The sequence below is a fragment of the Oncorhynchus mykiss genome, chromosome 17 (genome assembly GCF_057628025.1).
Source record: "Oncorhynchus mykiss isolate SJ-2025 chromosome 17, ASM5762802v1, whole genome shotgun sequence".
NCBI lineage: Eukaryota > Metazoa > Chordata > Actinopteri > Salmoniformes > Salmonidae > Oncorhynchus > Oncorhynchus mykiss.
In genome coordinates, this window is record NC_143038.1 from 29834294 (window position 1) to 29849018 (window position 14725).

Genomic DNA, 14725 nt, shown 5'->3' on the forward strand with positions numbered 1-14725 from the left:
TCAGAATTATCTCACTATTTGAATACATCTGAATGTGGCCTTTATCATTTGATATCTTAGACAGAGCCTAAACAAAGAGCTTCTATACCGGAATGTCCACCGATAACAGACTCATTTTCAAAACACCACCTCCTAGTCCTATTTCTAATTTAAACATAAATGCTATTTATTGGCACCCCATACCAACAATTAAAGTATGTATTTTACCTCCCTCCCCATCTATTATTATTATTATTATCCTATTCTTAACCATGGATATTCAGACTGCCAAGTATCCATAATATTTCCACAGATGAAAGTTTGGCGTTTCCTGTTCTATCACTTCAATCGGAAGGTAGCGTTGTAGCCAAGGTCCCGACAAAGGTCAGGGTTTGCACTAACATACCATTCCCCAGCCAAGCCCTTTACCCGTACACGTGATGAGTCATAGAGATGGATAGAGATCGAACTTTCCACAAAAGACTGCGATGGCATGTGCAGTGCAATGGAGGGCTTTCACCATTTTAACGTTGTCAACTGTGTGGTATGCTCTCTATCCATCTCTATGGTTTAGGCTATGTTCTGTGTCTCCTGTCTACTGCCTCCAAGCTGAGTGCACCACCGCATCATGTCGACAAGGCAACGCTACACTGTGATCGATATCCGTCTTCTGTTTTTATACCTGTATTGATCAGTAGAGGATGTAGTGGCTGGCGTTGAGAACATTCCTTGGTTTGTTTGGCAGCAGGAAAAGGCTAGGTCGTATTTTTGTCCTCTAGTCTTTGTTATGGATGGTTGGCTCAGTTACCGAAGCAGCTGGGGTTGGTTTGGTTGGCTTTTGATTGCAGGTTGGTGTTACTTATCCATTGTTTTGACAGAATAACATTATTAGAGATGCATTGTCTGTTTTGCCATCGATATTGATGGAACATTGACCACTTTTTATTTTCTCACTGTTTTGTGTGGGTTTTTTTCAGGCACAGTCGCTCCAGTAGCATGGCCTCCAAGCAGGAGACAGACTCTGACACACAGGACCTTCCCATTAACTCGCACGCCAACTCCCACGCCAAGCCCGCCGCTGAGAAGAAGAGCATGGTCAACAGCGCCTGCCAATCCATGGCCTCGCCCCCGTGCAGCGGCCAGGTCAGCAAGGGCAACGGATCAAATCCCACCGTTGACACCAGTACGTCGCCACCTCCGCTTCGGCAGATCCTCAACCGCTCCACCACACGGTCCGACTCCTCCGACTCCTTCTCCGAGAGCATGGACCCAGCCCTGGACCCCTCATCCCTGCCCCCTCCGGACCCCTGGCTGGAGAGCGGGAACGGAAATAGCGGCAGCGGGAACCCTAACGCGGTGCCCCCTCCAGGCCCTGCCTGCCGGCGGGACGGCCACTGGTTCCTCAAGCTGCTGCAGGCGGAGACGGGCCGCATGGAGGGCTGGTGCCAGCAGATGGAGCAAGAGACCAAAGACAACCAGCTCTCAGAGGAGGGTAAGACAACTAATCGTTCTATTCTTGCAGGACATATACAAACAATTGCCTACCCTAGTTACAACTATCATTGACCGCTTTCATTTGAAAATTTTGCTCCTGTGCAGACATAATGATCATGAACCTATCAGAAAGTAGGCCATACCCTGACAACAGACTATGCTCCGGGACAAACCTCTCCCTAACTCAACCCTATGCAAAGTTTTTCTGAGATGACATAATGTAGCCTATTCTTTATGAAAGAGCCCCCACTCACATCCACACCATGCGGATGAACTGATCTAGATAGTGGTTAGACCTGAACTGACTCGATCCAAAGGTTCAAAGCCTTGGAAGTAGGGTTCAACCACAGGATTCACACACAAACACACACACACACTGCAGTGGATGAGGCGGTAATACCTGGGGTTAACACACAGACAGACCTGTTTTATACTAGAATTACACTAATCTACTCTGGACCGAATTACAGACCCAGATAATATTAACGCCTCAACATCAGGCTGACACAGCACACAAGAGAGAGTAGGCCTGAGACACACACACACACTCATACACACACACACACTGCACAGTCCTGACACATCATCTCAGTCAAGCACGCCCCAAACCAAGAACCAGCCAAGGTCACGCATGTGTGTACCTGCGCGTGCACAGTGTATGCGTGCTCACATGTGCATTTCTCTCACTGTTGGCAAGATCGAGTCGACATCAAATCGGATTACTGCAGGACCATGGAAAAATACCTGGTTCCGCTGGTCCCTATTCTCAATTCCATAACCTCATCATCCAATGGTCAGATTTCACCAATGCAGATGTTCGTTCTACTTCTGACGCAGCAGTAAAACCACGTCATAAAGACATTGTGATCCTCTCGTGTTGCCCTCTTATGGAGTCATTCTGACATGGCCTCAACATCCACCTCTAGTCTAGACGCCCAACATTAGCTTGGGGTTCATTTTGGTAACGTTGTTGGCATGTTTTGCTGTTACAATGTAATGTTCCTGTTAAAACAGGTTGCTCTCCCTCGCAAATCATCTCGTTTCTCCCTGTGTGACAAATCCTTTTCACAGATTCCCTTGTGTGCTAGCTTTCGATGTAGTTGTACAGACAGGGGGAAGTGTGTAGACAACCACATCTCTCTCAAGATGGTAGTGTTCTAAGTATTTACTCAGTACATGGCAAGAACACTGTCTTGTTGTTTTTGAGACTGTACGGTAAGACCAGATACACATCAGTAGCTATGGGAAGAGTTTATTACCATTAGCCTAGTTTAGGGTTTCATTCCTGAGTGAAACAATAGACATTCAAGACGCTCCATTGATTAGCGTTGTATTCCAAATGCACAGCAAAATGTGTCTGGTCTGTCTTGTCTGTTTGAGTCAATCTGTGTGTGTGTTTGTTATCTGCAGTGTTGGGGAAGGTCCGCAGTGCAGTGGGCAGTGCTCAGCTCCTCATGACCAAGAAATTTGAGCAGTTCAGAGGGCTGTGTGAACAAAACTTGGTAAGTAATCACCTCTGCATATTCCAACTCACCCATACACACATCACATAAACAGACAAAACAATACTACCCGGTGACAACAAAATCTAGACTAGACCAAACAATGTTTGTTTTGCCACCACAACAACATCACAAAACAAAACAACACTACCCTACAAAAACATCACCAGACAAAACAATATCACCACATTACCAGACAAAACAATACTATTCCATACTCTACACACACACACATCAAATAACCAGACATTACAAAAAAGCACACAAAAAAATAAATTCCACATCTGATTGTACACACATCACATCATTAGGCAAACACATGCCACATGAAATGCGACTGAGAGATTAGCATTAGCTAAGTGACAAGCTGAATGCTAACAGGCAGTAAGGTCAATGGAAAATTAATTGACCGGGCTTTTCCCCGACCTGAGTGGTTAAGCACCCTTAAAAAGTCAGACACGTCTCTCTGTATCCCATCATTCCACTGATCTCATGATCTCAGTACAGCGGACTCCGACTATGACAGCCCCAATCAGTAGGATAAGACTGACGTTCGGCAAACGATTGCATTTTGTTGGTTGCGTCCTCTTGTAGCCTATTCTCAGGGGAATTCAGTGTCATCCTTGACTGAATGTTTTACGTTCTCTCAAATGAGAACTAGACGTGCAGTTATTCAGACAGAGGACCAAGAATCCATGGATGTTAACACCGTTTTTCTGAATACTGATCATGTGGTCATAAAGTTCAGTGTGCGTATCGTTGTAGAAAGGGGTACTGATTTGTGTTCAATGAGTCGGTTGTAATGGGAGTCAGTTTTAATGCCACCATATTGTTGAACTCATGTTTTGCATTAATGGTTGTGTATTGAACCTTTGGGCTATGCTGTGCTTTGCTGATATAATTCTATCAAAAGGCATCTATATTCAGAAGAAATGTTCTGACATCCAATACAAATTCTATCCTACAAATAAAGACTACCTTTTTTTGTATTTATTGGACAATTACCTATTGGGATCCCCCCCCCCCCCCCCCCCCCCCCCCCAATCATTACACAACATGTCCCTTTTGAAGGAGAAATGTTATTCAGAATCCAGATAATTTCTCTCAATACATACAGTTTTCAGCTGGAAACAGTTAGTTCTACCATACATTGTTGTGGTGTTGAAATCCCACAGAACGAGAACTGTCCCTCAAACTAAGTCTAGTTGAACAGATGGCAGGAAACGCAAGCATTTAACTTTTTTTTTTTTTTACATTTTAGCAGACGCTTTTATCTAGAGTGACTTACAGTAAGTGAGTGCATACATTTTCCATACTGGTCCCCTGTGGGAATTGAACCCACAACCGCCAGGCTCTACCAACTGAGCCACACAAGACCCGACCATAACCAGGTAGACCCAACCATAACAAAGAATAGTCTGGTAGCGCATTAGTCACAGAACGAGTGGGTCAGGTGGAAAAAAACAAGTGGAAGTGTGACCGTCAAGCCGTCCGTCAGACTCTGACAGACATAGCTTGCACGGCAAAACAGAGTGCCACCCAAGTCACTATACAGTCAGCATACTGCTTATGTAAAGTGGTCATTCTACCTTGCGTTAAGGGACTTTTGTGGTGCTTTTTATTTCATTTGACTTCTTATACTTTATCAAGCAGGGAAAAATATATATTTTCAAGGAAGACCTGCCCCAAGACAGCAGCGTAGGTTTTTACAGAGGCATATATCAAATGACAATACAGTAGCACACTTGAGTGCAAGGACAAACAACATCTACACATCCCGACAGAATGATTTACACAAACTCGTTCCTGGGGAACCCAAGGGTGCACGTTTTGTTTTCTGCCCTAACACTACACAGCTGATTCAAATAATCAGAGCTTGGTGACGAGTTGATCATTTGAATCACCCGTGTAGCGCTAGGGCAAAAACCAAAACTTGCACCCCTTGGGGTCCCCGGGACCGAGTTTGGGAAACGCGGATCTATTCAGTGAGACAGAGGTCTTCACTGACATTGTGTTGTAGGACAGCTCCCTCTAGTATCAAAAGTGGACAGAGCAAGACTCGATGAATTTCAAACCTCTTCTTTATCCCTCTCTTGTTTTCTCCCTCACCATTTCCCTCTCCCCCTCTAACATTCGCTCTCTTTTTCACTATTTCTCCCTCTCCCACCTACTCCCCCATTTTGTTTCTTCTTTTTTTTTCTCCCTCCCTCCAGAATGTGAACGCCAACCCGCGGCCCACAGCCCAGGACCTGGCGGGCTTCTGGGACCTGCTGCAGCTCTCCATCGAGGACATCAGCCTCAAATTTGACGAGCTCTACCAACTCAAGTCCAGCGACTGGCAGTCCCCTGCCGTGGCCCACTCGCCCCCCGAGCGGAAGGTACTTCCCACCCCTGCTGCCCAGTGCCCAGACTGGGGTAGGAAAGCCGCCGAAACTGGCCTCTCTCCTCCCTCCCCCCCATCTCCCCTCTCTCTTCTCCCCCTCCCTGTGTGAGGGGAACACTTAAAGGGGCTTCCCAGCCCAATGTAAAGGGGGCTAGAGAGAAGCCACCTCCCTTTACACATGCATGGTGTTCAATCTCAAAGAGGGCAGTTTGTTTTGGACTGTTTCTGCGCTTTTAGGCCCCTCCTTTGAGCATGCATGTCAGCGGTAAAATAAATGCTGCGGTCTGAAGTCGAACTTGCATGGCAATGGCAAAGGTTGCATCACGTCATGGAATGCGGCCCTGGCTTTCGCTCTATCTTGGATGTGTGTGTGCACGCGCGCGTGTGTAGGGAGTGGTTAGTTTGATGGCTGCTGGATTGACTGTAGTGGAAGGAGTATGTTTTGGTGAGAGCAGTTGGGTGGATGTGTGGTTCAACTGCTTTGAGTTCATGCAGTTTCCGTTTCACTACTTCTGCAGGGACATTGCATTAGATTCAGTGTGATTCATCCAATGGGATACACTTCATTTGAACTGTTCGTCATAACAGCATCGATATGTGTTATGTCTTGTTTAAGTTATATGAATATAGTGACACTTTTTTTATGGCGTACGGCCAAATAGAGTGTGACCATTTTTTAATGTCCTCGTCATGTTATTCACACAGGTATTGTTCAGCGTCTACTCTGACAAAGTGTCACCTTAAATCTCCTATATTCAACGTATTTTATCTGTGTTGTCCATATAATTGGCCCTGTGTCAAGTTAGCCACCTTGTACATTTTGTTGTAGAAAGCTTCACCATAATCAAATGTCCCTGTCAAAGATCTACGTTTATCAAATGGCACTCACAATGCTCTTTTTTTGCAACCTCTGCATTACCCTCCGTTGTTTCGTTGCTTTCAGAATAAAACCTTGTATCTCCAAAACTGAAACAAACTGAAACCATGTATGAACATACATTTCACGAAAGCTATTAATAATCAGATGCTATTTTGAATACTTTTTCTTGGTCCTAAAGTCATAAAATATTAAAAGTGGGGGAGTTACAGCTTTTAATGGAGTTACAAGGTTTTCTTCCTACAGCAACAACGCCTTGCATCCTCTCACTCTCTCATCTCTCCCCCCTCATCCCCCCCTCCACCCAACCCCTTCTCTCTCCCGTGTCTCTCTTTCCCATGTCTTTTCTGCCCCCTTGTGGTTGACTCCGTCCATTGTGGCCCACCACCACCAGGAGGACAAGAAAGAGGCCCCTCCTCCAGTGCCAAAGAAGCCCGGTAAGGGGAGGCCGGTGCTGGGCCGCGAGAAGAGCGCCGACTCCGCCTCGTCCACCTCTTCGGCGGAGAAGCAGCGGACGGAGGCCCGCAAGCGCCTACTGGCTGCCAAGAGGGCCGCCTCGGTCCGGCAGAACTCGGCCACGGAGAGCGCCGACAGCATCGAGATCTATGTCCCTGAGGCCCAGACTCGCCTCTAAGAGAGAGAGAGAGAGAGAGAGAGAGAGAGAGAGAGAGAAACTGGGATGGAGGAAGGGATGATGGCGGAGGGAGAGAGGGAGGGTTGGGGTCTTTTCACCACACGCAGGGTCGTCTGGTCTTGGTGGCCGCCAGTCTACAGAAGATGGAGTGAGAAACAAAGAGAGTGAGAGAGAACTTTTGGGTTGTAGACTATATGGGGAATGCTTGTCTCCTCTCACGAGGCTGCAATGGAAAAACCTAAACCACAGCCTTTGTTACTATTTTTAGAACTTTTATTGGGGTTATTTTATTAGGATCCCCATTAGCTCTTGCGAAAGCAGCAGCTACTCTTCCTGGGGTCCACACAAAACACGAAACATGACATAATGCAGCACACATTTAAAACGCCGCAGATAGCCTACATACCAGTACATACACACAAAACTCTTGACTATTTCGCAAATGATGACATTTTTTTGTTGTTGATGATGGTATTATTATTATCTCCTTAAGAAACTATATCAAGACTATTTTAGATGTACCTGTATCTTGGCTATAAGATATCTAATATGCGGACAAGAGTAAGCGTTTGTGCTTTCCAATGCCCCTCCCTCTCCCTTGCCTTGGCCAACCCATAGTTTGCACAACACCACCATGCGGTCAAACGTACACACACTTATTCGGAGGAGCGCACACACACACACACGCACGCATCAGACCCACAGCTATCTTATGTCTTCCTGGTGCTTTTTTGTTTTCATTGTGTTCATCTGTTTTGTATGAGCCTTTGCCTGCAGCTCTAGATTTGTGAGCAGTTTTGGAGAGCAGGGCACTGAAAACTGAATTAGGAAATAGAGGATTGGGGTATTTCATGTCAAATACCACAACTTTATATGTGAGATCTATTGAAAACATAATGTATGTCTTTGTCCAACCTTTTTAAAGATATATCTGAAAAAAAAAAGAATCGGTACTTTATAACCGACTCGAACTACACTCATACGTCGATATTTACTGGAATAACGTTTGAAGATCCTACTTTTCCATTGAGATATTGTTTTCTGCCATTTTTGGTCTGAGGATGTATTCATCAGCCAATGTCCACAGTCCCGTGACAATGTCCACGGTCCCGTGACAACACTTTGCACTCGCATGTGTCTCCATTGGTTTGTGAATTTACTAATCGGTCCTTTTTATAAGGCACCACACAGGGGGAAAAAACAGACTGAAACCTGGTGGAAACTCTCGTTTAATTTTCCATTGCAAAATGTTTCGCTATGTTGTTCCCTAATGAATACAACCATGGTGTAGGTATATCAGATCAATTGAATATAATTCAGGTTTTGTGGAAAACGTAGACAGGACCACCATAGAGAACTGTCCCACTGGGCAAAAAGTGATTGAGTTTTTATTGTTTCCTTGTTATTTCAGGATGCTTTTAACAACGTTATGCTGCATCATTGTGGCGATTTCATTGAACATTTCAAAAGTCTGTGGGTTTTATAAAGTAGGTACTTCTAGCAACTCAAGCTTGTTGCGGCAGCAATATAATTCAAAATGGTTTCTCTCCCAAACTTCTGCCTCAACTTCCCTCTCTACAATTCACCTTTTGGTGTTTTGGCATCACTGTTTTTTATATTGTAAATGAGTTTGCACAGATGCTGGTGTGTTTCACATATGGGACCACTACTCAGTATGCATGGGAAAGTTGTGGTTAGTTCCACCTCAAATCTCAGTCACGTCAACCATTCATTCCATTTCAAATCTCTATAGGATAGCAAATGAAACTAAGGCCAATTCGGACTTGAGGTTAAGCATCAAATAACTTTGACTAATGCCTGCTAAATGACAGTGGTTGTATTCGACTGTTCTCCACACTGCACATACCCATGTAAATGGTCTGTGATTCACTGCACTGCATATTCAGTGCTACTGTATGGCTTTTCCCACGTCACAGTTCCTGACCAGGCGGCCTATTCAGAAGAGAGGGAGAAAGGAAAGGACACAACTCGAGAAAGGATTAGGAGACTAGGAGAGGAAACTGCTTTAGACTATTTCAGTAGCACTATGTGAAACCATGTTGGAAGCTCTCTTACCCCCCCCCCCCCCCCCCCCCCCTCCCGTACAGGTAATAGTTTGCACTTCATCTCAATTGTCCATGACAGTTTTGGAGGGAAGGATTTCATTCTTGAATGTAGCAGAACACATTGTTTGCATTAAAGATGTTTAACTAAGCACCCTGTCACACCACTGCCTACCATTGTTGCAGTTTTCTTACTTTTTACGTTAAATATCATCCCTAGCTACCTACATTTTTTTTTAAATTGAAACAAATGATTACATCTCTCATAGTACATCTATTTTTTAATTTCTTTGACATGTATTTTTTGTTGGTCCTTTAACAAAATGGAAATGCATTACCTTTCTGCCTGTGTGGTATGTATAGCCATCAGGTGGTTCACTCTCTCAAGGGGCCTGTAAATGTGGAAAATGGAATGATTCCAGTCAAGTGATTAAAAAGTAGCCTAATCGCTCATCTAACAAAACATATTAACTTTGTCAAATGAAAATATCGGTAATACATTCTTTATCTGGGTGTGAGAGATCAATACGTTTTGGGGACATTTGTTAGAGGGTACCTGTCAAAAGTTGGTGATTTTCAAATGATGAAACTCTGATGAAGACAGCTTGCTGTCGAAAACATTAGTAACTAAATCATAGCATCGGAGCTACTAGAGTGTAGCTAGTGTAGCATTTCCTTTTCTCTAAAAATATGTTGCTTTCTCTAAAAGACTCCAATGGTTGCGGGGAGACGCCATGTGTGTGACCCAAGTGGCACCCTATTCCCTACAAAGTGAACTCCCTTTGAAAGTACTTTTCAAAAGTAATGCACTGTTTTTAGGGAGTAGGGTGCAATTTGAGACAAATTCTATTAAAAAGGCAGAGTGAACTGTATACTACCAGTGAACAGCATTTTCACAGTTGGTCATTACAAAAATGCTTCCGACCATACATTTCCAACCAGTACTGTTTTAAAATATATTTTTTTATAGCTAATTAAGACTTTTAGTGGTAGCCAGATACTGGTTCATTGTGTTTGTTTCTTGTTGTTTGACAAAACACTGAAGAATGCAGTCTCCTCCCCCTTCTCACTATCTCTCACACACTGACCAACTGCTATTGAATGTTCTCTGTCCAAATCCACGTGGTTTCCCCACACATGGCTAGGGCGTGCAGTAGTGACAGGGAACTCTACCTACATCTTCACTATATGTCAGAGTCAAAACCAATGACTTTTCTTCCATTTCCCCTTCCCATCCCCCCCAACATGTTCTCCTATACCATATTGCTGGCGACAAACACCTACCTTTCCCTGCTCATTAATTAGTGGTTCCTCAGTTGTTCCAATGGCTCAGTCTGTTGAAGATGGTGCTCGCAACACCCGGGTCACCACATGGGACACATACAATGTGTTCGCTTGAATAAAAACGACATTCACTTTTTTTTTTACTTAAGTCATTCCAACCATATGCCTGGTTGCTTGTCAGCTAGTTCCTCCATTTCTCGTTTCTCATTTTGGGGTTATTTTTCTCCCCACCACCACAGTGACAGAATAGCCTGAGCATCAGGCTTTGCATTGGAAAGGCCTGGCTTTATTGGCCATCATCCCCCCTCCTGGGAAAAGGTCGGTCTTGATTGCAGCCTATTGTTTGCTGTTGTGTGTTTGCCTGAATTGCTGATGGCCCCCTTTGCTCTGCTCAGTAAACGGCGGGGTGTCAATGGCTCTGCTCCCTCTCTGTGAATAAGTCATCTCCAGGCTTTGTGTGACAATCACTTGTCATTGGTGATTTGATCATTTACCAGGAAGGGGGTTGGTGTGTCTGACAAGTTGTGTTCTTGGTTTGCTCTTGTGACCAATGTAGTTAGACGTGGCTATTTGTTTTTCATGCTTATTCTGGACCATTCCAACTCGTTTCTCTGGTGTTTTGTAATCCAGTGCCTTGGACTTGGATGCATTCTGTTATAACATGAGGCTCCCGAGTGGCGCGGTGGTCTAAGGCACTGTATCTCAGTGCAAGATGCATCACTGCAGGAGCTGGTTTGAATTCAGGCTGCACCACATTGGGAGTCCCATAGGGCGGTGCACAGTTGGCCCAGGGTCGTCCGAGTTTGGCTGGGGTAGGCCGTCATTGTAAATATAATTTGTCCTCAACTGACTTGACTAGTTAAATAAAGGTAATTTTAAAAAATGATAATAACAACATATTGGTGAGATGAGGGCAGTGGAAGGTAGGCCAAGAAAGAAAACAAGTAGGCGGCCAGTACGATACAGAACATTTTTACAACGAATACATACTGTATAAGGAGCAGATCGGCCTATAGTGTATATAACATCAGAACGCACGACTGCAACACATTTTGACTAAAAGAGTCTTCTTCAGGCAGCGTGAACATGGGGGTAACAAGTGTTATTTGTAGCACTATATGAGAGCCTGCTAGATTGCGCAAAGCAATTTATATTGTAAGTCGATAACAGGGTAATGGTCAAATGAAGAAAATAATGAAATTGACTGTATCAATAATGATAAGAATGGATGTCACCCCCCCCCCCCCCCCCCCCCCCCCCATCACTTCACTTGGGCTCCGGCGGGCCCCTTCTGGCCTTCCAAAACCACTTCCAGACACCCGTTTTCCAAGGTGGTTTCCCATCCAAGCACTAATCAGGGATAATCCTGTTAGTTTCAGAGGAAAGACAACTGAGATCTGTCAACACTGCCAGCTTTATTTCGATTTGAGTCAGTTCCTGACAGGAATTGAAATAATGTAATATGCATATGGTGAGAGTGCGAGGCAGAGAGAGAGAGTGATGGAGTGCGTCAAGGACAAAAAAGCTATTACAGGATGACCGAAAGGCAGTCCACTTCTGCTCTAATCTGCGTGAATACGTAAATGACAGCAACTGTCTGTCCCTGAGAGACTACGGCAGAGACTTGTCTCATACATTTAAACAACCCACTGCTCCAATACACAAACCCGAGGGACACACCTAGGCCAATTTCCTCAAGATGTTTAACCAATGTCCTGATTCTCTGTAGGCATGAAAGATCTTATGACACGTGTTGAGGTGTTTTAAGACATAATGTTTTAAGCGTTTGTTTCGGAGATTTAGATCTAGGCCTTACTCAGGTGTATTGGATTGGTCGATATTCACAATGTCGCATTTTGCTTGAAATTATGAAGCCATTGTTTTGTTTAGAGGAAATCGAGTGACTAATTGACAAAGGCCAGTTGAAATACTCTTAAACCAACAACAACAACAACAACTTTATCATGGTCCCTTTGGTGTAGATTACACAGTGTACACTGACTTGATGTGTTCCATGAAACTGCATTTGACCATGCTGTTTTCATGCATTAAAAGTGTTCACTTGATATTCTCATGAGTTGTAGGTCTGCATTGGTAGCAAACCTCCACAAGGAAGAGACATTTTAGACTGTCTCATAATTAACAGCTCTTGTTTATTATAATGGTATTTTCAAGGCTTTACAATATTGCTAAAGTGTGGCCATGTTCCAATTCCTTACTGCATTTAGCGATGCTGTTTGTCTTGTCACACTTAATCTCCTTATAACTCAGAAGTGTTTTTCACATCACCAGTTTTGACTCGACTCATCTGTGCTGTTAGTGAGTGTGACATATTAGGGTGGTCAACAATCTTTTTGGATGTGTTCACTATGGAATTCTGACTACGGGCCATTTCCTGAACATTTTTCTACATCTTCAAACTTCTAGAAGACATTGCTGTCGTGGTGGACACTTGCCATTCTCACTTGGACTCAACAGCAAACTCATTTCTGTGAGACTGAAGTCAATTTGAACTGATTTACAGTATATGACTCTCAAGGCTAGGATACAACAATACATTTCAGGGGGTGCCCAGATAGGGTACTCCAGGGTAGGAGTACATGTCATGCCACTCCCTGGTCCAAAGGCCTACGAAGCAAAAATAAGCCCCCTCCTGAATTGTCTGTCCACTTTTACTTTGTACCTTTGGCCTACAAGGGTTGGGAGAGGGAAAGAACCAACACTCTTACCACAGGAGATATGAAGCAAAAAAGAGAGACACTATAACAAACAATAATGAAATATTTTATGAAACAAGCACATATTTTATTGAATAGGATTTGTTCATTATTGATAATGCTATACAAGTTAGAATGTATTTGTCAGGGTTTTCGGTTTAGTGTAAAAGGTTGAGATGAAATTAGATTTACTATGATTCCTGTGACTATATCTACTCTGGTAACATTAAAGCATATTATGAAATACAAAATTAATTGAGTAAATTGGTTCTATGCTAAGTTGAACATGCTATGATAAAGTAATTCACTAGCCTGGTCCCAGATCTGTTTTGTGATGTCTTAGCTTATGGTCATTGTAACGCAGCACAAACAGATCTGGGACCAGCTAGTAATTCCCCATGTGCTCATCAAAATCACATTGTTGTAAATAAGAACTAAATCTGAATGCAGAGAACCGCTTAATCTTTTACAATGTTGTATATTTCTTTATACAATTTCAAAGAACTCATTTGTTCAAATATGTACTGTATAACGAAGAGAGAATATCATTCAATAAATTGCACACAATACTTTTTCAAAACGTTTACAATGGTTATTTTGTTCATCCTTTTTGGGTTGATGGGTGTCAGATTATTTATGATATAGTGAGTAAACCAATTTACAGTCTATAATATATTTTGGTCATATAGTATTTGATCTAGACAACCTAGACTATAATCTATATGAGGGTTTCTTATGGGTTGGGACCCAAAGTGGGTCCTGGGCATGTGATACATGGGTCGCGAGTTTTGAGAATACATCTATAATCACACACTATTTATTTTTAACTTGGGTCGTTGGAGGATTTTTTGGGTCACAGGAGGACGTTCAAATTCTAATTTGGGTCTCAAGCTGATAAAGTTTCAGAACCCCCCCCCCCCCTTGTTTTTTAAAAACATTTTGTTTCGTTACAAAGTGGGATTGAAATGCATTTCATTGTGATTTCTTTTTGTCATTGATCTTCACAAAATACTCTATAATGTCAAAGTGAAAAGATATTTCATTTTTTTTCATTTGTTTAAAAAAATAATTACATACATAACCAGTCAAACGTTTGGACACACCTACTCATTCAAGGGTTTTTCTTTATTTGTACTATTTTCTACATATAATAGGGAAGACATCAACACTATGAAAGAACACATATGGAATCATGTAGTAAGAAAAAAAGTGTTAAACAAATCAAAATCAATGTTATATTTGAGATTCTTCAAAGTAGCCACTTTTTTCCTTGATGACAGCTTCCAAGGAAAGGAAGACCCAGAGTTACTTATGCTGCAGAGGATAAGTTCATTAGAGTTACCAGCCTCAGAATTTGCAGCCCAAATAAATGCTTCACAGAGTTCAAGTAACATACAACATCTCAACATCAACTGTTCAGAAGAGACTGTGTGAATCAGGTCTTTATGGTTGAATTAATGCAAAGAAACCACTACTAAAGGACACCAATAACATGAAGAGACTTGCTTGGGTCAAAGAAACACAAGCAATGAACATTAGAACGGTGATAGAAATCTGTCCTTTGGTCTGATGAGTCCAAATTTGAGATTTCTTTGTGAGACGCAGAGTAGGTGAACGAATGATCTCCGCATGTGTGGTTCCCACCGTGAAGCATGGAGGAGGAGGTGTGGGGGTGCTTTACTGGTGGCACTGATTCATTTAGAATTCAACGCACAGCATTCTGCAGTGATAGTGGGACTAAGCGCAAAAAACAATCATCCAACCTCAACTCAACTGAGATGGTTCGGGATGA

The 14725-nt window shown here is 43.1% G+C and overlaps 1 protein-coding gene and 1 long non-coding RNA gene across 3 annotated transcripts in view; one reads left to right on the forward strand and one right to left on the reverse strand.

Annotated features, from left to right (window-relative positions):
* Nucleotides 1-13513, forward strand: part of dlgap4b (discs, large (Drosophila) homolog-associated protein 4b) — a 129378-nt gene extending 115865 nt beyond the window's left edge. Inside the window, exons 12-15 of one of the 2 annotated variants that reach the window (XM_090205189.1) lie at nt 957-1471; nt 2884-2975; nt 5189-5353; nt 6630-13513. In XM_090205189.1, coding sequence (XP_090061315.1) covers nt 957-1471; nt 2884-2975; nt 5189-5353; nt 6630-6869 — 1012 coding nt within the window. In that variant the 3' untranslated portion in view covers nt 6870-13513. Of the gene's footprint in view, nt 1-956; nt 1472-2883; nt 2976-5188; nt 5391-6629 lie in introns of both variants that reach the window. The other variant, XM_090205190.1, reaches the window with a different exon arrangement.
* Nucleotides 1-14725, reverse strand: part of LOC149975898 (uncharacterized) — a 330618-nt gene that overhangs the window by 102397 nt on the left and 213496 nt on the right. The window lies entirely within an intron of this gene.